We start from the raw sequence: 23,528 nt of genomic DNA on the forward strand, positions 1-23,528 counted from the left end.
ATTCAGTTCCCCAGTTACACTAGCCACATTTCAAGTGCTGAAGAGCAATCATCACAGAAAGTTCCTTTAGATAACATAACACTGGACTAAAAAATACTTCAATTTAATGTTGAAATTATGTATTTCTTTCATTTTTCTATTCACTCCCATTTAATTTGGCCACAGTCCTAAATTGGGTAGTGGTGGTCATCATATTTGTTGTAATGTTTCTTAGTAATATTGTGGAGTGACTATTTTTAGAGATTTCTGGCTTGTCTTAGAGTTGTTAAATTATATACTAAATATTACAAATTTATAAAAAAGTAACTTTGCTTTCACATTTTCTCTATCTTCAAACTGCTGTGTCCTCTTTGTCTAGTTTCTCTCTCTCTCTACATAGATAGATAGATAGATAGATAGATAGATATACATATACAAACATATATCCATCTAGGTATTTATCTCTCTAGATAGATGGCTGGATGTATATACAGATGTATGGGTGAATGGATATATGTATTTGGGAATAGTTAAGAAAGTCCACTCCGTCATAATTACTGCATCTCAAGTTAAAATAGCTATTTTGGGACAGTGATTTGGGAAGAGATTACTTAGCAGGATGTGGATATCATGTTGTAAGTTTCAGGGTCAAGAGAAGACTGTCACCATGGAATAAAATTGTTAGGGCAGTGGGAGACAGAAATTAAAGTATTATAGGTATTTGGGATCATTTGGCTCTTTAATCATACCTTCTGTGACTTATGTTTGACTTCTAAGTCAGTGTGCATATATTTATGCATATTGTGTATGAGCTTTTTAAAAGCCACATGGTGGGGCACCTGGATGGCTCCATTGGTTGAGGATCTGACTTTTGGTTGTAGCTGGGGTGGTCATCTCAAGGTTGTGGGATGGAGCCCCACTGGGGCTCCACACTCAGTGGGAAGTCTTCTTCTCCTTCTCCCTCTGCTATACTGCCCTTATCCCCATCTCTCCCTGCTCTAAAATAAATAAATCTTTAAAAGATCACATGGTGACAATACTCTTGCTGCCTTCTGTGCCTTAGTATTATTTTATAAACACATATGTTTCTCCCCTGAAATAATAAAATGTTAAATAAAAATATAAATGGGTATGCTTAATTGGTGTGCAGGTAACTCTTAATGGATATAACTATGTATATTTATATAAATGTATATTTTCCCATTTCTTAAAGTAAGGACTGTACATCAGTTCTTACTGAATATGTATTTTAAATTACAGTGGGCATAGAATCAGACCGAATTGATTCTCACAACTATTCACAATACCGACAGATTGTGAAAGAAAAAAAATGACAAGTGGCATGAGTAATTGGAAGGATGGAACTGGTATAATGTGAAGAACTTACTGCCTTTGCTCCCTCTTTCCCTTCCTTTGGAATTACCATTCTGGGAACACTGGTGACTATACACACACCTCTGAAGTTGGACTTAAATCTCTTCTGAGAACACAGGAGCATCACATGTGCCATTGTCTCAAACAACTCTTTTCTCTTATAATGAATCTCATTTTCAGTAAATGCCTTGAAAATAAACTCCAATCAAATAGTTGCCTTATTCTAATATTTTAACTGATCCCAACTCAGTGTTTACAAAATAAAACATTAACTGAAATAACGTACCTTTTGATCAGTGTAGCAGAGACATTTTCCTCCTTCAAAATGAACTAGAAATTCCACTCTCTGTAATATTGATTAATGGCTTTATTACCAAACCCTACCATTGTCTACTTAAAGGACAATCTAGGGAACCAGCTATGATAATCTACAGTGTACTGTAACTCTGCACAAGTTACTTAACCTCTGTAAGTACTAGTTCGCTGGTGGGCTCAATGGAGACAAGAGTGTCCACTATCCACATGATAAGATTATTGAGGGTTTTCATGAGATGATGCATGTAAAGTAGGATGCTACATTAACATTCTTCCTGTTTTGATTTTTCCTGTGGAACCTGTACCATAAATATCTAATATCACAATGAGTGTGAGATTATCACTCATATGTATAAGACATAAAGAAAAGGTAAAAACTATTTTTATGTCCTATAAGATTAATGGAGCAAGAAGAGGAAAACTGGTTTGGGAAGAGCTGTCTTAGGAGAGTGGATGCCATGTTTTGAGTTTCAGGGTCAAGGGAAGATTATCCCCATACAATAAAATTTAAAGGGCAGTGGGAGACAAATTGAAATTGCATTTTAATTATAGCCAATTATTTTGGATTATGGACTCAGTTCCTCTGTGTGTGTGTGTGTGTGTGTGAGAGAGAGAGAGAGAGAGAGAGAGAATGAATGACTTGCCATACCAACAAGCAATTCTAATATACCAGCAAGATGTCCTAGTGAATTCAACTTAATTCAATTCTGACGTTTTCTACCTAGAGATTGTCTCAAATCCCACAGGTTAAGGGCTCAGTTCCAAAAGACTGCTCCCCACTTCAGATGCCAGTCATAAGCCCAGGTTGTTACCTGTGCTTCTCACCGACAGGTGTAGATCAGAGGCTCCCACAACCTGCTCCATGGGTTTGATTAATTTCTTAGAGATGCTCACAGAATTTAGGAAACCCATTTGGATTCTAGGTAACTAGTTTATTATAAAATGATATAACTTAGGAACGACCAGGTGGAAGAGATGCATAGTGCAGGTTCTGAGGAAAGGGCACAGAGCTCTCATGCCCTCTCCAGGTATGCCATGCCCCTAGCACCTCCATGTGCTCCCTACCTGGGAGTTCTCAGAACCAAGTAGGCAGAGTTGATTAACTCATTGGCTATTGGCAGTTGGTTCAACCTCCAGTCCCTTTCTTCCAGGAAGTCAGAGGACTGGAACCTGAAGTTCCAATCCTCTAATCACATGATTGGTTCTCCAAGCAACCAGTCCCCATCCTTACGTATGGTCCAAAAGTCACCTTGGTAAGTGCTGGCTTCTGAAGCACATGTACTAATAGTCACCTCATTAACCTAAGAAAAGACACCTTTATGGCTTTCATCACTTGGGGAATTCCAAGCTTTTTATTTTTAATTTTTTTAAAGATTTTATTTATTTCAGAGAGAGAGAGAACACCTATAATAATAAGCAGGGAGAGGGGCAGAGGCAGGCTTCCCACTGAGCAAGGAGCTGGACTCCAGGACCCTGGGATCCTGACCTGAGCCAAAAGCTGATGGTTAACCCACTGAGCCACAGAAGCACCCCAGAAAACCCCAGTGATTTTAGAAGCTCTTTACTAGAACCTTCACGAAGACCAAATATATATTTCTTATTTGTTTTAAGACACAGTTTTACATCCATTCATTTGCTAGTTCAGTTTAAGAGTTACACATATAATTAAACATTAAACACAATGCTTGGCTCTCTTATTCTGTTCAGGCTCCAAAAAAAAAAAAAAAAAAAAAAGTTGTTTTGTTGTTGTTGTTGTTGTTTTGCTCCAGACTAGGTAGTGTATTAATGACAGAAATTTATATCTTATATTTTAAAGGCTGGGAAGTCCAAGGTCAAGATGCCCACTTTGTCGAGTTCTGCTAAAAACCCTCCACCTGGTTCATAGCTAGTACCTTCTTGCTATTTCCTCACTTGGTTGAAGGGGCTGGGGAGCTTTGTGGGGTTTCTTATAAGAGCACTATCCCATTTATGAAGGCCCACCTTTGCTACCTAAGTACATCCTAAAGGCCCTGCCTCCTAATACATCATCTCTGGGGTTTAGGATTTCAACATGTAAATTTTGGGGGGACACAACATTTAGACCATATCACTGGCATAAGGTAGCTACTTACTGTGTGTATACCATTTCTGTCATTGATATTATTATTCTAATTTTATCATTATGCAGTTGGCTTATTTTTTATCAGCAAATATGTATTTAACACTTTCCATATATAAACTGATGTTTATAAAAGATAAAATATGGGGGTTATGGAGAGGGTGGTGGATTATTATGGACATTGGGGAAGGTATGTGCTATGGTGAGTGCTATGAAGTGTGTAAACCTGGCGATTCACAGATTTGTACTCCTGGGGCTAATAATACGTTATATGTGAATAAAAAAATTAAAAATTTTAAAAAAAAGAAACGATAAAATATATGTTTCATGCCCTCATAGAGTTTACATTCTGTAGAGAAATAAGCAAAGAAAATTACACCATGAAATGTGTTTAATTTCTCTGCAGTTTAATAAATACCTCAAAGGAACATTTTTTTCTAGGTATGTTGATATAATTTTGCTATGTCCTAAAATTCAGCAACAAAAAAATAACCTAGTCAAATGGCATCTGGAAGGCAACACAGCCTTTATATTCAATATAATCTTTTATGTATGGTATAATTCCATTCATATACCCCCCCCTCCACACACACACAGAGGGATTAACAGTGAGCTCTAGTGGGCTTGTCTCAAAATTGAGGTCGATTATCACATGTTTTCAAAGTGAATGCCATATTGCTTTTGCCATCTGGGGAAAATTGGGCATCTTTTGTCTCTTAGCTTATAAATGTTAAAACATAAATTTCTTTTTGAAGAAAAAGATAGTGAACTAATTCTTGTTTATAAGACAGCAGTTGAGTATAAACGAAATGTGTAATATGACCCACTGGGGCAAGGCCTAGTAAAGATTTGTGCTTCAAGGAATTGAGTAGAGAGGTCTGAGAAGAAAGAAAGAGACAAAGATGGTGCCAGTGTAGAGGAGAGAAAGAAATGGCACCAGTTCTGAGAAGAAACACGGAAGTTTTGCTGTCTTGATCAGGGGAGTAAGCTGCTTAAACTTAACAAGGAACTTAAAGTATAAATCCTCTGACAGAGCCAGTTGGAAGAAGAACCTGACATTGGATAACAGGATTTCCTTTTTTATCCCCTCCCGCTTACTGACTTCGAATAAACTCAGAAAATGCAACACAAATTGATTATTCCTTTTAAAGTCCTCTGTGCATGGCTTGAGGTCAGCCTGTATAACAAGGGCTAACTGGTTTGTTTGTAACTATTACTGCTAGGCAGTGTTTAGCAGTCCTTTTAGGAGCATGTGATATCTGGATTACTCTAAGAAATGATACCTGCAAGGGTATCAAATAAGACTATGGACTTTTAATACCAGGTGTGAACTTTCCCCCTAAAGACAAAGACTGTTTCCATGGGCCAGAGTATAGGGTTTAGGTATTGTGAATTATTGACTATTAAGTTTGTGTACCTGACACAATGGGGAATCAGGAACAAGAGTTGGAAACTCTTGCAAAAATCGGGTACTAAATTCTTTAAATGTAAATGTAATTCTTTATGTTACTTTTTAATCATTAAACTTTAAACATTAAACGTTAAAATATTGGGAGTATCTTCTTTGCGCTCCAGCAGTACAATGCTTACCATTAACAGAACTTTTGATTCTGACCAAAAGCTACTGAGTTACTTGTGTATTTTGACAGTGAAGAATGTATTTTATATCCTTTTGGTAGTCTTGGTCCTTCTTCCTATAACTTAACTTGTAATTAAAAAATTTGGTCAGATTTATTTATATAAAAGTTTATTATAGTTTATATGTAATATTACATGAATATTGGATGATACACATGATATTAAACAAAATATCTATAAAAACCTACTGCATTCCAGGCTTACAGTGCTAGGTTCTAGAGGTACAGTGATTAAATAAATAAATACACACATATAGCCGTGGTTTCTGCCTTCATGACATTTTTTTATTGGCTATCTAGAGGATTCTTATTGGGGACTTTATTGAGAGACAGGATGCACTAAGATAAAATCAGGTTCTTTGGTAAGAATTTGGCTATTGACATTTAAAAATAAATTGTAAGCTGAAAACGATAATAACTTAAAAGACTTCATCTTCAAATGACTACCCAAACCTAAGCATTGATTTTTCTTACCCCATGAGATCCCATAAAAATGAAGAAAAAGAAAGTGAGCTATGAGCAGATGAGATGTTTTTAGAATGGAAAGAAGAAAGTAGCCTACCCAGCTTTATTTATTTTGTGTTTTTTTATTTTTTATTTCAAGTTTTTATTTAAATTTAATTAGTTAACATATATGTGATAAAATTAGCTTCAAGAGTAGAATTAGTAATTCATCACTTACATATATCACCCAGTACTCATCACAGCAGTTGCCCTCCTGAATACCCATCACCCACTTAGCCCAACCCCTCGCCCACCTCCCCTCCAGCCACCCTCAGCGTGTTCCCTATAGTTAAGAGTCACTTCTGGTTCGTTTCCCTGTTTCTCTTTCTCTCTTTTCTCCTTCCCCTATGTTCATCTCTTTTGTTTCTTAAATTCCACATATGAGTGAAATTATGCAGTATTTCCTCCTCTGACTGACTCATTTCCCTTAGCATAATACACTCTAGCTCCTACTTTTAGACATAAGAGGTTTTCAAGTGAACGCTAGTGTGGTAGTGAAGAAGACTATTTGCCACGAAGCACCTCACGAAAACTTGAGACCCAGATGCCAGAGTCTGTGGAACAGGAAGTGAGAAGGAGAGCTTCAGACTGGCAGATGCATTCAACATTTGTTGACCGAGCAACTGCATCACTCTGTTTGTTCTCCTTACCATTCCCTCCTCCTCTTTACCCCCTATCCAACAGCAAGAGCAGCCCCTCACTGAAGTCCCAGGTATAAATCCAGAAGAAATCCAGTGAACCGCCTGAGCAAAAGCCAGAGAATCTGGAGTTGTTGCCCCCGCACCCATACGGCTTAATGCAGAGTTCCATATGTTGTTTACCCTAAAGTGAAGGCTGCCAGCTTCCAAGCTCCATTCATTCACAGATGCTGGAGATGCTGTTAGTGTCCATTACAGCAGCGTGGCTAAAAAGACCTACGTGGAAATTCTCACCAGCTACACACAGAAATCCAGCCAGGAGTCAGTCTTCAACATGATTGAAGAACAAAGGCCACAAACTATGCAGAGCGCCAGCAGGAGGAGCTAAAAAAAAAAAATCAAGATGAGTAAGTAGACCCTACAAATAAGAAGTTAGTGCAGGAGCAGAAGGGTGCTTAGAAACCAAACAGTATGAAATGCCACATTCCTGGTCAAGTTTGACACATCCCGAAATGCCTATGCCCCACCCCCAGGGCAGCTTCCTCGCCCAACACACAGATACTCTGTGTAAAATATTTTTTGAAAAATTCAAGTTATTAACTAAGTTTAAAGGGAAAGCTCTGGGTACCAAAACCCTTAACACTGACGTGAGTGGACAGGGATATCTGGACAAGGTATGAGACTATATAACCAGACTGAAGATCCCAAACTTGCCGCAGGTATGAGTTGATTCTCCTAGCCAAGAAGTGAAATAACTTGATCTGAGATATTAGAATAACAGCTGATGCAAAGACTGTAAACCTCTTTCGGTCCAAAAAAAGAAGTAAACGTGAAACTGAAACTGACCCATGAGGAAACACATAGGAGCTCAGAAGATGAGTCCAGAGGTTATAATTGTGAAACATAGGAGAAAGTTTAACACCGTTAAAAATGCCTAGGAATAAGGGGAAAAAAATCTATAAACTTTTAGAGGTTAAGAAAAAAACTAGGTCATTTACACAACAGGAAGGGTTAAACTGGCCTTAGACTTCCATCAGCAGTAGATTCTAGACTATAACTGTTTAATACCTTTAAAGTATATGGATCAAAACTCTTTGAAACTACAATCCTATGCACAGCCAAACCATCAGTCACCTCCAGGTTCTCAGGAAACCTACTTTGCAATTTCCTTCAGAGAAATGGATACATCTATTTAAAGATGTATCGATATTCAAGAAAACTTAAAATAATAATAAAAAAAGTGGGACAAATTAGAAACAAGAAATAGCGGAGCTATCCCAGGAATCCAGTGCAAAGAAATCCCTGAATGACATTGTGTGTAGAAAGCGAGCTGTAAAAATTAAAACCGGAGACCATTTCCAGGAGGCTCCTCAAAGAAAATCTTTATTAAGGATAATGTCATGGATTCTAAGAAATATCCAATGACTGATGAGTTACATGACATTATTGACTAGGTAAGGAAAGGCTGTCTCTTTTTTCAACAATAAAAAGGAACAAAGACTGAGAATAAGAGAAAAGCAAACAAACGAAAAAAAAAAACTGTTAAGGAAAATAAAGTTTCAAATATGAAGCAAACAAAAATATGACATTAAATTAAAATAATTGATACAGCCCATTCAAGTATTAACCTAGGCACAATTTCCTCTGAACTGATAGTTCATACCTAAAAAAGGAAATTGAAACTTCTGTACATTATTTTTACCTGGTTCTGGAGTATTTATATGTAATAATATTGTAAGTGCCCCTTACTGTTTTTCAATTTGTAGAATAAACTCCATTCTACATTGAATACTTATATATGTTTACATAATTGAATAAATATTCCGTCTGCATTGGGGTGCCTGGGTGGCTCAGTTGTTAAGCATCTACTTTTGGCTCAGGTCATGATCCCAGGGTCCTGGGATGGAGTCCCACATCGGGCTCCCGGCTAAGCAGGAAGCCTGCTTCTCCCTCTTGGCTTCTCCCCTGCCTGTGTTCCCTCTCTCACTGTGTCTCTCTCTCTCTCTCTGTCAAATAAATGAGTAAGATCTTTAAAAAAAAAAAAAGTGCTGTGAAGTGTGTAAACCTGGTGATTCACAGACCTGTACCCCTGGGGGTAAAAATATATTATATATTTATAAAAAAATTAAAAATTAAAAAAAATTTTTTTTTGTCCATGTCAAAATAAAGGTAAAACTGACCAACATGGGGGGTGAAAGGATTTGGACAGGGGAGAAGTGCAGTTAACACATGAATATTCTCATCTAAAATGTTCAAAAGTTAAAATAGCCTGTTCAAATTTTAGGACAAGAAATACAGGATTATTTATATTTAAATACAGAAGTATAAAAGGAGAAATAAAACTGTTGGCTATTGAAAGCAAAAGGACATAGAGCTAAGGGCTCTAATGAGGGGCATCTAGGTCACTCAGTCAGTTAAGCATCTGCCTTCAGCTAGGGTCAGGATCCCAAGGTCCTGGGATTGAGTCCCAGATCAGGCTCCCTGCTCAGCAGGGGAGCCTGCTTCTCCTTCTGCCTGCCTCTCCCCCTGCTTCTTCTGTCTCTTTTTCTCTGTCAAATAAATAAATAAAATATTAAAAAAAAGTCTCTAAGTTTTAACCATAAGTATTATCTTACTATTAGAAAGCAGTAGATAATATCTCCAATAAGTCAGTCAACATATAGAGAAAATTATTTCTAAAAAAATAGAGTACTTTGAAGGACTAAGAAAATAAATATTTGAAAATAATTTTGAGAAGTGGAATTGATAGCGTGGGCTGAAGGTATGTGAGGGGAAATGAATTATTGTAGCTATGTATCAAGACTTTAATTTTCATCTTGTGTATGCATTAATTTGATACCCACTTGAATAGGAAAACATAAACTGCTATTTAACATCCCCTTTATTAAGTTGCAAATAACCAGTTTTGGTATCTTCTGGGGCCTTTCATAAATGGCATTTTAGCTTACAGAACTTCAAAACAGCGACGGATCCACATAGAATTATAAGAGAATTGGCTTCTCTTTTTTATTGAGTTTCTACTATATGATAGGCACTTATCAGGCTTTGGGAAAATATGATTAGAACATAACCCCTGCCCTTAGTGGGTCTCTCAGAAGAACCCACCTCATTTCTTTTGTCCTGTTTCCTTTTAGGTACTTCTGGTCGACCCATTTCACCCAGATGCTGATGAAACACAATTCTATAGACCTCTGCCTCTACTTCTTAACTTTCAACCCAATGCTTTCTCTAACATCTTTTTAAATTTACCCTCTTAATCTATTCAGAGGAAAGAGATTGCTGTAGGGCCAGCAGTTGGACAGGATGACATTTAGTACCAAAGCCCAACAGTTTTACCCGTCCTGGTTTTCTTTGATATTAGAGAGGATAGCGAAGAGAATTATCACAAAAGAGAAGGGAGACTACTATCTGGTGTTGCTGAGGGACAGAGGAGTTTCTTTCTCCCTTTCAACTAATGAAGGAGGCATGATTTAGGCTGTTAGATGCTACAGTTTATATGCCTTACAGGGATTCTGAGGACTAATTTCTTCTTACAGTAGATATGGAATGGACATTAGCTGTTTTAATCATCTGTGCAATAAAAATCTTAGGAAGAGATTGAGAGGACACAAATAAATCTGTGTGTGTGTGTGTGCATGTGTGTGGTCTGAGCCAACAGGCTAATTCCTAATTTCTAAGAATATGTGTTAAGCAAATTTTGGAAGTCATCATGGTGAGAAGCTGGCTTTTTCAGAGTTACAATTTTTGCCCAATATATAACTACTAAAAAAATCGCCTTGATTCTAAAACAAGAGCTGTGATTAAAGGGAAATTCTATAAAAAGAAAAGAAATGAAGTCTGTAAGTCTAACATGATTATACCCAATAATATTTCTCCTAAAATAATCCATAGCTGGAAATATTAGTCATTTAGTTACATCTGAAAGAGATTCCTATTCTCGAATCAGGAAAAACTAAATAAAAATCTGGGCTACATTTTTAAAAATAATCACACAAATTTTATATATAATATATGCTTACAATTTTAACATAGAATATTTTAAAAGATTTATAACTAAAGGTCATTTTAAGGGGAAACATTTATGCTTCAAAGTATATTTAGAAAAAGACTTGATATTGAAGATTTTAGTGCCACTATTTTATCTCAGTAAGTTGTTCCTCAGCATCCTTTTAAAATGCAGAATCATACTGCAGTGTTTTTGACCCATTTTATCCAGTGAATGAAAAGGTTGTTCTTACTTTTGGTTCAATTTAACAGAAAAACAGAATCTTAGACCTGGGAGAGACTTCAGAAGGAAAAAAAAAAAATCCCTCCTTTCCCACACTATTGAACAGAGAAGGAGACATTATGGGTGTTGAGGTCTGCCTGATTTCCTAGCCCCTGTAGCCATTTTCTCTTTGTATCTGGAAGAGCTTGGACTCATCTTGTCCCTAGCTCTAGCCAGACCTTCTGAGGATTAGTATTTATTTAGCAGTCCAGCTACTTGTTCTGTCTGCAGTCTAGACCCAGTCCTAACAATCTGACTTCTAACAGATTCCTGAGCCCAAGCACTACATTTTTGCCATGTTTTGGTTATGTTCTTGGATCTAATTCTGCTGCCCAAGTCCATCTAGAACAATCTTGCCTTGCCCTCACCAATCCCTGTCCAGTAATTAGAAACTGAATGTCTAGATACTGACTTCCCTGAGGCCAACTGCCGTACTGGAAATATGGATATTACCTCCTATATCATTCTTTTTCATACATTGTGGTACTGGTATCTCTAGTTCTTATTACTATTCTGGATTTAATTGTTATTCCCTGTAACCATCTTTGAGTTCTACCAACTAAGCTGAAATTCTGTAGTTAGGTTGTTTTTGTGTTTTGTGGGTTTTTTTTTTCTTTAAGCACCTGTCCCATGCCAAAGACCAGATTAATTTTAATCCTAGTAAACTCTTCTGAGGCTGAGATAATAGTGTACACTTTAACTAAGACTGTCATAAAAGATATGACTTGATAGCCTAAACAACAGAAACTTATTTTCCTCATAGTTCTGGAGGCTAGAACTCCAATATCAAGGTATTGGCAGTGTTGGTTTCTTCTGAGATCCATGATAGACGGATATGTTCCAGGACTTTCTCCAGAGCTTGTAGGTGACCATCTCCTCCCTGAGTCTTTATATTGCCTTTCCTCTGTGTGTGTCCAGATTTCCTCTTCTTATAAGGATACCAGCCATATTGGATTAGAGGCTATCCTAACAACCTCATTTTTTTTTTTTTATGGAAATTCGATCAGCTAAAGATGCTGGAATGTTACAGTGATGGCAAGGAAGTGGTTCTTGGTACATACAAAAAGGAGGGCGGGCAGGCAGAGAGAATGATAAATCCAGGATACCAGAGACTGTCAGTTGGCCATGCAGGAGTTAAAGACAGATGCCAGTTTGCTGGGTGAAATGTTGTATTATGGAGTGGTTGTCTGAAGGAGGGTGGACTTGCATGGTCCAGGGGAGGAGTATCTGCTTAGCAGGACACCTCCATGGTCTGGTGTCTGTCCACAACATCAGGGGATTCAGAGGATTCTTGAGTTCCATCTGACTGATTGCTGGTGACAGATCGGCTGAAGGCACTTTCTCCAGAGCCGATGCTACTCGAGGTTGATTGGGTTCGTGATCGGGCAAGCCGGGTCATGCTGGCAGATGGTATGTAGCCCATTCCCTGCAAAAAGTACTTGAAGGCCTCGGTGAGCTTTCCAGGCTGTACTACTTGGGGCAGTCCACCACAGTCTGCCATCTTTAGCAAAGTTGTGTTTATAGGGTTCAGGCGAGAGTTGCATTCAACCACAGCCTCAACTGCAGGTGAACTGTCCCCTACCACCAACAGAGTAGAACACTTTAATGTCTTCGATTTGTTATCGTTTTGGCCCAGCAAGGGTCTTTCAATCTCTAGGTCTCTGCGTCCGTTATAAGAACCCAGGAAGAGCTGTAGGTTTTCTTGATTGATATCTTGGGCAATATGCAGCCTGTAGGTTTGAATCAGGTCCAAGTTGGCCTGCAACTCTTCCTGACCAAAGTGATGAGCCAAAATAATGTCCACAACATTGGTTGTCAAGCCTGAGAGTTTGGAAGCTGCCCAGTCAATCCAGCCTTTAGCACAAGGGTCAATGTTAATGAGCACAAGGCCTTCCACGAGCTCCGGATGATTGAGTGCAAATCTGCTGAGGATGTAAGCTCCAGCTCCAACTCCAATCCCAATGATGCTTTTCAGACTTAAGTGGGTAAGAACAGGAGGCAGCATTTCAGCCAACTCATCCATTGTGGGGTACTGGTACCCTGTTGGGAAAGAGGGTGCACCTTCCTGCTGGCCTGGGTCATCCACGTGACAGACAGCAAAGTGCTGGGTGATCTCTTGCATATCTTCAAGTTAAAGAATGCATTGAAACAGGATTTATGATTGAGGCCAATGTCATGGTATGTCAGAATAACTGGTCTGTTTCCCTTTGGTAGGCCTCTGATGGTGACATGGACCACACCATGAGTTGTTTCTATGTCATGTTCCTGACAGTCAAAGTCCTGGAAGTTTCGTGTACCAGTCTTATCGTTTAGAAGCGGTTTGATCTCTGTGAGTTGAACATCCTGAAGTTCATCCATGAGGACAGATGAGAGCAGGGGATTCTCAAGAATAGATCAGTAACTCTGAGGCGCAGGCAACCGCCAGCAGTGCAGCAGCGGCGGCGGCGGCAGCAGCAGCAGCAGCAGCGACCCTAACAACCTCATTTTAATGTTTTTTTTTTTTTTTAAGATTTTATTAATTTGAGAGAGAGCCAGGAGTGGGGGCAGAGGGAACAGGACAAGCAGACTCCCAGCTGAATTCAGAGCCCACCTTAGTGCTCAGTCCCACCACCCTGAGATCATGACCTGAGCTGAGGTCAAGAGTTGGACTCTTTACCTACTGAGCCATCCAGGCACACTAGGACCTCATTTTAATTTAATTATCCCTTTAAAGTCAGTGTCTCCAAACATGGTTACATTCTCACTTGGTTTGAGGACTTTAACATATGAATTGGGCAGGGGGCAGGGCACAGTTTAGTTCATAACAGTAACATTCAGAGTAGGAAAGAAACCAAGTCTTCTGTATACTTATGTACATACAGGATAAATAGTAATGTTTGGCATTTGTCTCCACTGTTTTCCACACATAAAAAACATAAGATCCAAGAATTTTGTTGAGGGGGAACCTGGATGGCTCAGTTGGCTAAGGGTCTAACTCTTGGTTTCAGCTTGGGTCATGATCTCAAGGTCTTGGAATCTAATCCTGTGTAGGGCTCCATGCTCAGTGGGGAGTCTGCTTTGGGATTCTCTCCCCTTCTGCCCCTCCCTACCCTGCTCTCTCTCTCTAAAGTAAATAAATGAATCTTTTTTAAAAAAGAATCTTATCAAGTACCTACTTTATGAGGAGAACTGATATCCAAGGTGATGAAGACACAGTTTTAGGCACAGCCAGAGACCAAATACAGTGTGCTTATTTCTTAACCTCTGTAAGCCTCCATTTCTTTCACTGGGAATAACTGTATATACCCCATGAAGTAGTTGTTGAGATTAAATTAGATAATGTCATATGGCTCTAGGACCTAGTACCTGACACACAGCAAGTGCTCAACAAATACTTTTATTTCTGGTGGCCTAGGTGGCTCAGTTGGTTAAGCATCTGCCTTCGACTCAGGTCATGATCCCAGGGTCCTGTAATCAAGGCCCTGGACGCGCCTCCCTGCTCAGCCTGGTGTCTGCTTCTCCCTTCCCCCACTCTTGTGCTCTCACTTGCTCTCTCTCTCTTTCTCCCAAATAAATACATTAAAAAAAAATCTTTAAAAAATACCTTTATTTTTATGATACCATATAGGAGCTATAGATAATACATGCTACAGAAAATCAGAGGGAAGCCAGAAAGCTAAGTTTTCATGGTGGAACTGGGGTAGAATTGGGGCAGGAAGATTCAATGTGGCATTCTAGTTAGAGAGCCTAGGATGAAAAATGAGAGACACACAGAGTGTTCTGGGAACCGTTAGGCTTACAGACTTGTGGAAGCAAAAGAGCCTACAGGTTACAGGTCATGTGAACAGTTCCAATCCCAGTTTGTTCAAGAATTGAGTTACCCTGGACTCTAGAATGAGAGGGATGGATTATATCCGTGATCCTCATCCTTGGACATACCTTAGAATCTGCTTTACAAATTGTCAGAGTAGCACCAGAAAGGATTCTGACTTAGTCATTGTGGAGCCATGCCCCGATTTATTTTAATGTGTGCGGCTAAATTGAGAACTACAGGACTAGTTGAGTACACTTTATAATCACTTGAAAAGCTTCCTACAAATGATACCAGTGGTTAAGCCCCAAGCACAAAGATTCTGATTTAATTGTTCTGGGTTACGGCCCAAGGATCGTTAATTGTTTCTTAAGGATCTATTATGCTAATTCCAGTGGGTAGTCAAGGTTATGAATGGCAGCTCTTGACAGTTTTCATTCAAGGACTTTTCCAAATATAAGTCCTGGCCCTTTATAAATTATGAAGTGCTGGTTCTTCCAAGAGAATTTTAATTTTGTATCATAATGTGAGAATCCCATTTTAAAAAGTTGCTTATTTATATGGACACGTATTTGATGGAAAAAGCAGCCAAAATGACACAACTTGTGATCTGAAATAATTCAACTTACATTTTGGGGACAGAATAAAAAGAAGTTGTATGTATCCAGATACATTTTAGAACTCTGACCCTGGTACTTTAAATTTATTTTGTGACAGACGAACAGGTATGAATTCTGTAGGCTGACTGTAGTGCTTAGGAGCCCACAACTGAGAGGGATTGAAGAATAGAAGAGTGACCTTGCAAATGTCTAGGACAGAAACCAGAAGCCATGCCTAGGTAGAGACAATAGATAGGAAAGTAATTCTCAGAAGTCTAGAGTATTATACAAATGAGAGTAATTGTGACTCTCCTAATCTTTGTCCCAGTTGGGTTAGTGGTAAAGGTCTTACAGATTGGGTCATTTCATAGAGAATGAAATCCAAAACCCAAGCCAAGCCTGTCAGTCCTCAGTGTAGCACCAATTTACTCTCACAGACTTACTTTCTCTAACCCTATGGTCTTCTTTTTTTTTTTTTTTTAAAGATTTTATTTATTTATTTGACAGAGATCACAAGTAGGCAGACAGGCAGGCAGAGAGAGGAGGGAAAGCAGGCTCCATGCTGAGCAGAGAGCCCGATGAGGGGCTCCATCCCAGGACCCTGGGATCATGACCTGAGCCAAAGGCAGAGGCTCAACCCACTGAGCCACCCAGGCGCCCCACCCTGTGGTCTTCCTGATTAGCGTCTACACCCGGTCCTTCATGCCTACCATATACTTTTCCATCTCTGTTCTTTGACATTTGATGTACTACCCTTTTAAGTGCCTTCCTATCTCTAGTCATGATTTGGAACTTAGACCAAATTTCAGTTCCTCTCTTGTTCTTTTGAACTAATTTTATGTTTAATGTTTGCAATTTTGCGTCTTTTCCTGAAGGAAACTGATTGTAAGTGTAAGTAAAGACAGTATGTTTCTGTGTTTATATAGTGCTTTATGCTTGGAGTAATAGTTTATATTTGCATACATAGAAATGTAGTTGTTGGATTAAGTTGTGCACTGCTAGATCTTTCTCCATTTTTTAAATTTGTGGAGCTAATTATAAAAGTAAGAAGCTAATAATAGTATATTTGAGTAGAGAGAAAAGACATAGCCAAAAGTATAGTTAAGGATAATTGAGTTTGAAAAGGGGTAACTTTTCTTGTCTTCTAATTCTTGGTGCAGCCCTTTAGTTTATTGAATTAATGACTGTGCATTTGGTAAAAGTACTTCAGTCAGTAAGTACCTATTCATGCAATGGCAAGAAATTCTTTATTTCTTGTGTGATTACAGCTTACTTCTCTGTGCTCAGAATTCTATTTCTTTATTTTTAGTAATTTGGACATTACTTAATTCTTTAAACTATGAAAAGGAAACCACAATATTACTACCACTAGATATTAACTTACTGTATGTTTTAATGAAAGAAAAAAAATTCAGCCATCTGAAACGGAGAAATTATAGTGTGAATTACAGTAAGGAATTGCCATTAGACTTAAAAAAGAAGTAAGACAACATCAATAACATCAGCAATAGTAGTGAAAAGCAAAAACAGTTAAAGGAGAACTAATAGTGGTCAGAAAGGACAGAGCTGAGAATTTAATTGGTATACGCCCCCCAAAAAAATTATAAATTAGAGAGAATAGTTTGTTTAGGAGTTCATGAATTAGGTTAGAGATTAAGAACCTCTGGGAAACCTTAAGGTACATTAAGTACTATCATCCAAGACCTGGTATTTTTCAAGGTTAGGGTGCTTGGGATAGTGATTGGAATTGCTCAAACTCAGTCTAGATGGCTGGAATCAAAATCACATAAGAAATTATAGCCCAATTAATGAGTAAACTGTCAAATTTATTTAATAGCCAGAATCCTTATCTCTAAGTGACCTATTTATGTTTTAAGTTTATAAAATATGTTTGCATCTCAAAGAGTATCTTGGCAGAATAAACTCTTCATGATGGGTATGGATAAATATTTATTATTATGGCAGTGTTTATAATGTAATAATTGGAAGCTAGCTCAATTTTCTGATTAAAGGGCACTGTTTAAAGAGTGCAGTGTAGCCATAAAACTTCTATTATGTATTCTCATGTTTACTTATAAAATATATTTGTAATGACTGAGAGAAAGGCATTGCTAATTGTATATATACTATATGTTTTTGAAAAAACATTTATGTACACAGAGAAGGAACTGAAAGGAAATGTTGATTATACTTATATCTAAATGGTAAAATAAGGTATATTCTTCATTATTTTTCTTCCTTATATTTTAAAACTCCTACCATAAACATATTCCTTTATACTAATTTAATTTGGGTTTTCTATTTACCCTTTCTTGCTTTGCTTTTCTTTTTCTCCTTTCATGCCTTCTGTTAGATTGATCAAGTTACTTTCTTTCTTTCTTTTTAAGATTTTATTTATTTATTAGAAAGAGAGTACAAGTCAGGGAGAGAGGCAGAGATAGGGGGAGAGGGAGATGCAGACTGCACATTGAGCCAAGAGCCCGGTGTGGGGCTCAATCCCAGAACCCTGAGATCATGACGCTTAACCAACTGAGCCACCCAGGTGGCCCAGTCAAGTTATTTTCTGAGCCTATTCATTTATTTTTGATCTTAGGACACTGTACCTCTTTTTTTTTTTTTCCTATCCTTTAATGCAAACTTTAGCTTTTCAGTGCAGTATTTAGTTTTACAGTTTTTTAGCAAAATCTAAAAGTCCTTAGAGCCCTCTATGAAGGAAGACTTTAGCATGCTTTAACTTTCTTCCAAAATTTACTGTTTTCTTTCTACCCCCAATATTACTATTACCTGGAACAGGCCCAGCATGTTTTTGAACATTTGTATAAATAAATGTTAATTTTATTTTTATGTTTTAATACTTAGGTTTACCAACATGTTTACCATGATTTATTGACTTCATTGTGTATAATTACTTCCCATATCTCCTTTTTTTCTGACTTCATTTTTCTTTTTATTAGAACTTATCTTTTATTAATTCTTTCTGTGAGAGTCTAGCAGTAGGAAAATACCACTAGTTTATCATTTCTTGAGTGATAGTTCAGCTGAATATATGGCAGAGGCTTTTTCTCTTCCACAGTTTCCTGTGCTTCGCCTTCCAGGCAGCAATCTTGGGAGGCTGACTGGAGTTGCTCTGAGCTGTGTTACCTGGGGGAGCGTTGGTCAGGGGGACAGGCCATTATGGTGGCAGCTGCCTCTACCCAGCGCTGGTCTCCTTGTCAGCGGGTTCCACAGCTTCACTCACCTCTGTGGTTTCTGTAAATTTCAGCTCTACACTTGTCTTATTTATGCTTTGTAGCATAGCATTTATTGTTTGGAATAAATATTGGGCTGTGTTTGAGTAGAGGGAGGATTTTATGTGTGTTTTACTTGGACATGCAGCACACATACCATTTTTAGGAAGGTCTTCTTAAAAATTAATTGAGGAAGGAATAAACAAACAGTACTACCGTGGTCCTTTAGTCATAGTAGAAACCAGGGAAAATGCTGCCCTTTTATGTGGTTTGTTTGGAAATTTAATTGTGGTAGAATTTAGGGAGTCTCCTGTTCTGGGAAATCACTCGTTCTGATTTGTTTCATTCCTGAAACGTTTTAAAAGTACTTCTAACAAAACAACAACAAATAAAGACAACAAATGGATACAAATAAATAGAAAAGGGAAAGAGAAATAATGAAGTGGAAATGCAAGTTTCTATATAGCATTTAGTTAATTAGCTTGTACATCATGTAAGTGATCATCTCTCTCTTTCCTTGACTCTGTGTCTTCTTTAATACTGTTTGAAGTCTTGTCATATGTGGCCTAATGTTTCTACTTAGCCTTTTTATTCGTTGTTTTCTTAGTGAAGAAATGTCCATGATTGTAGGAAGCTAGGTGTTTGGGCCACAGTATAATAGAAAAGTCATTACTACTCACTAGATAGCAGTACTTGAATTATATCCTATAAAGACAAATACATATATACCTTTGATGGCTTTTTGAACTTATAAATGAGACTTTAAACTGCCAACATATCAAAAGGGAAAAGTTACTCAACACACTATTTGAAACTACTTCCTATTTATGATTATATGGCTGCCTAAGTTAAAGAAATGGAAAACAAACAAAACTGATTTCCACTGCAAGAAAACCTATAAATGATGAAAGATAATGTTTATTTAAAAAGGTATACCTGAGTTTACATGAAGAGAAATCTCAGGAGTCAGAAAAGAAAGGAGAAAGCCAATCCCAAAGTATATAGGGTGATACTTCAGCAACACCTCTGGTTGAATCAAGACTTGTAATGTGTCAAGGTTTGGGTTTAAAAACACAGGGCCACCAGAGGCAATTTTGCCCTTGTAAGAAGCAGGTAAGTGGAACTGACATCTGTGCACAAGGCCATCACCCTCAGAGTGCTTCCCCCACCAAGAAAGGATTAATGTTAAATTTTATACAGCTCGGATAGATATGGAAACTTTTTCTGTCTGAACCCTGGGTGAAAAATCAATAAATGTCTTGTAAGGAATTGAAACCTCATTGTTTTCCTTAGGTAGATTTTGTAGACTGAATTTATATTGCCTGTATTATGATTTAATCCCAGGACAAGAAATTAACATTAAATTTGGTCCTTGGTCAGTGATACCTCATTCTGTAATACCTTTCCTATCTAGCTTCAAGTTGAAAAGCCTTCCCATTTTGCTATAATCAATAACTTAAGTTACAAAGGACACACAAGTGCTAAGAAATGGCACTCAGTATTTTGGCTTTGTCAGTTGGATTCCCTTTTCTTTTAGCATGTTTTTCTATCTTATACAGAGAAGTGTGGTAATGACTAAAGCATTTGTACCATGCTTTAGGCTGAAGGGTCAACTTTTCACTATACTTCAAATATCTCAGCACCATGAAAACCACTCAGTTTCATATTGCCCTACTTTGCTAGGTCTCCCATAGAAAATGGTAGGATCAGTGAGAGGGTATGAATTGGAGAAACGTTCTGTGGTTGGTGAGTCAGGTTTACAGGGTAATCGCTATCCTTAATACCAACCTGCCTTTACTTTCTGCTCCTCTCTTTAATCTCCCTTTCATCGCCCACTCACCTTTCCCCCTCTTCTCCTTAAAAAGGTCCTCTCTGAAGTGTTCCCTACCTCACCCTGGCCGATAATCCTTCTACTCTCTGACATTTTGGCATATGTGCTATTCTTTTTTTTTTTTTTTAAGATTTTATCCATTTACCTGAGAGAGAAAGAGAAAGAGGGACAGAGATAGTGAGAGAGAGCACGAATGGGGAGGAAAGGGAGAAGCAGGCTCCCTGCTGAGCAAGGAGCCTGAGGCACGCTCAGTCTCAGGACCCTGGGATCATGACTTGAGTGGAAGGCAGACCTCCACTAACTGAGCACCCAGACGCCCCTCCATATGTGCTATTCTGATACCCAGTTTTGACTCAGTTTCTCCATGTGGTTGTTTCAGGGTCTGGGAGATAGCTAGCTTAGAAGATAGTCTCCCTAGCTTGGAGGATAGTGCAGATCAAGGCAGGTTGTACTGACCAGTTCTTCTTCTTCTTGTTTTTTTTTTTTTAAATAGATTTTACTTATTTATTTGTCAGAGAGAGGGAGAAAGAGCAATTGAGCACAAGCAGTGAGAGCAGCAGAGAAACAGACTCCCCGCTGAGCTGGGAGCCCAGTGTGGGTCTCCATCCCAGGACCTGGGAACATGACCTGAGCCGAAGACAGCTGCTTAAACGACTGAGCCAGCCACCCAGGCGTCCCTGACCAGTTCTTCGTGAAAGATTCTTTTCATGCCTTCTTGTCCTCTAATACACCGTGAGACAAAAGAATAGTAACATTCACAGGGTGCTAACATTCATTTATATTGCAAATGGTTTCGTTACCACAGCTTGAGATTCCCATACCTGTATTTCAGAATTTCAGAGCAATAAATTCTTTGAGTGTTTTTATTCTTTCAAACTTTCTCAGGCAAGGCATTATATAACCAGAGTGTCTTCTAGTATCCAACACAGCCTAGTAGGAAGCATAAATCCTGATACAAGATAGGTTGCAGCCTTATGACTCAGGAAATTGCAGGTATGAAAGTAGCTCTCAATCCTGGGGAAAAAAGAAAAAAGTTAATTAAATATTAATCTCCCAAATCCTAATACAGTTCTTCCTTTACTTAGGATGGGGTTGCATCCCGATGAAACCATCATAAGTTGAAAATACTTAAATTGAGATGCATTTAATACTTAACCTACTGAACTTCATAGCTTCGCCTAGTCTACCTTAAATGTGCTCAGAATACTTACATTAGCCTATAGTTGGGCAAAATCGTCTAATGCAAAGCCTATTTTATAACAAAGTATTGAATATCCCACTTAATTGAATACTGTGCCTAAAATAAAAAGCAGAAATGCTTGGGCACAGAATGGTTGTAAGTGTATTTTGTTGTTTACGCTAGTGATCACGTGGCTGACTGGGAGCTGTGGTTCACTGCCAAGGTCTAGGATGATGACAGGCTATCATACCTTGTGTTTTTAGTTCAGGAAAAGATCAAAATTCAAAATTCAGACTGTGGTCTGTGTTGAATGCATATTGCTTTCATACCATCCTAAAGCTGAAAAATTATAAGTGAAACCATTGTAAGTCAAGGACTACCTGTATTTTATTCATTCTCATGTCTTTAGGACTAATTTTTTTTTTTTTGTTACTCCACAAAGTCCCCTAGTTGTATTTTGAATATTGGTCTATTCTATGCCCATCATATATACAATTAGGATTTCCCAGAATATGTCATTTGGACTTTGTGTTTTGTTTTATGTTTGTTTGATTTGTTTTAGCTGAGGATCCTTCAGAACAGTTGCTTTAGTATGGTTATGTAGAAGTAAATAAATCGAAGACCTCGGTCAAGAAGCATATCCGTGTGGGTCAGGAAGGAGATAGGGGAAATTATGAATGCATGCAGGGATCAACGAAACTTTTGAGAAATAATAGAATAAAGTCCAATATGGAACTCACCGGTTAAGACCTGAAGAGAAGTGAAAAACAATGAAGAGAATCACATGGATTGTTCAGTCAATGAAAATGTTTCAGAAGAGGTACCTTGAAACTGAACTTGCATTTATACCATAACTTTTTACAAATACTGTATTCTGCTACTGGTTGTAAAGATTAAGAACTTTGATTTTTACTAAGATGGTGTAGAGTTTACACATGCATAGACTGAAAAACAATATATTTACCCTGTTTCACCCAGAGTTTGTCCTGCCCTTGATGCCAAAATATTAATACAATGCAGTGTGGCTCATAAAGTGGCAGATACAACACGTTATTTCCACGTGAACAGTCTTCAGTTCGTAGTCCCACAGAGAATCAGATGCTTTATTTACATCCCACTGAGATTTTATAATCTAGACATCCCTGTTATGTACAATTACTTGATATGTTTATCTTTGTAGAGGTATACCTTATTTTTTAATAAGATAATGATTGTGACCAGCAGAGGACGTTTATGTAAATGAGTCAGCTATAGATGAGCAGAGACGTTTTTAACTTTTTAAGTATTTAAGGAGAGTTAGGAAATAAATATATATTTACTGTATAGCATTTCAGGACCATCTCCTTAATATGTATTATATGAAACTTAGAAATTCAATACAGTATTAATACTTCAAAGTGTACTTGTAAGAGATTTGTGATTTGAAATCAGACTCTTGTTTTTTGTTGTTATTGTTGTTTTGTTTTTTTGTTTTTTTGCATCAATTGCTAGGACTGTGGAGGGGAAAAAAAAAAACACCCGTAATTTCCAGGTTACTGTATATAATTAATATTTAAAGCTTAATGGTACTGTCAGTTGATTGTAATAAGTTTTATCTATACTTTCTGGGTTTTCTCTTAGTACTGAAGTTTAATTAGAAAATAAAAATTTGGTGAAGTAGAAGCTTTATTTAGGTTGATGGGTTAGGAATTTAGTTTCTAGACAAGTCAGTCTTGGTGTATACTCTCATGTCTGTTTCTATAAATGGTTGATTATCTTATAATGCCTTTTATCCTGGTCACTTCTCAGATTTGTTTTACAGCACATGAATATGCCTTAGGAAGTGTGAAATACATGACGTACCTTATTTTTACATTTTGCAACATTCTCTGTATTAAAATCCAAAAAGTAACGATTACTTGCAGAGTAATATGCTTAAATTAAAATACATATTTCTGTTTTAATGAAAGGACTACATTATGACAGAGGAAAAGTATAACTCCTTTCTTTTCCCCACAAATTAAGAGTTTGCATTCTATCTGAAAGAAGGTACAGCTCTTCACAGTCTAGAAATGCACCAGATCACATATAGTAGGAAAAAAGATCCATA

At 37.7% G+C, this 23,528-nt stretch overlaps 2 protein-coding genes across 37 annotated transcripts in view; one reads left to right on the forward strand and one right to left on the reverse strand.

Moving 5' to 3' along the window:
- Positions 1–23,528, forward strand: part of RIMS1 (regulating synaptic membrane exocytosis 1) — a 498,418-nt gene that overhangs the window by 285,559 nt on the left and 189,331 nt on the right. The gene's annotated exons all lie outside the window — the stretch shown is intronic.
- LOC122909856 (protein NDRG3-like) lies at positions 11,964–13,249 on the reverse strand. The gene is given in 2 exon segments (XM_044254519.1): positions 11,964–12,942; positions 12,945–13,249. Coding segments are annotated over 2 exon segments (1,125 nt in total). The 5' UTR covers positions 13,171–13,249; the 3' UTR covers positions 11,964–12,043.

Source organism: Neovison vison, chromosome 1 (assembly GCF_020171115.1).
Source record: "Neovison vison isolate M4711 chromosome 1, ASM_NN_V1, whole genome shotgun sequence".
Classification (NCBI taxonomy): domain Eukaryota; kingdom Metazoa; phylum Chordata; class Mammalia; order Carnivora; family Mustelidae; genus Neogale; species Neogale vison.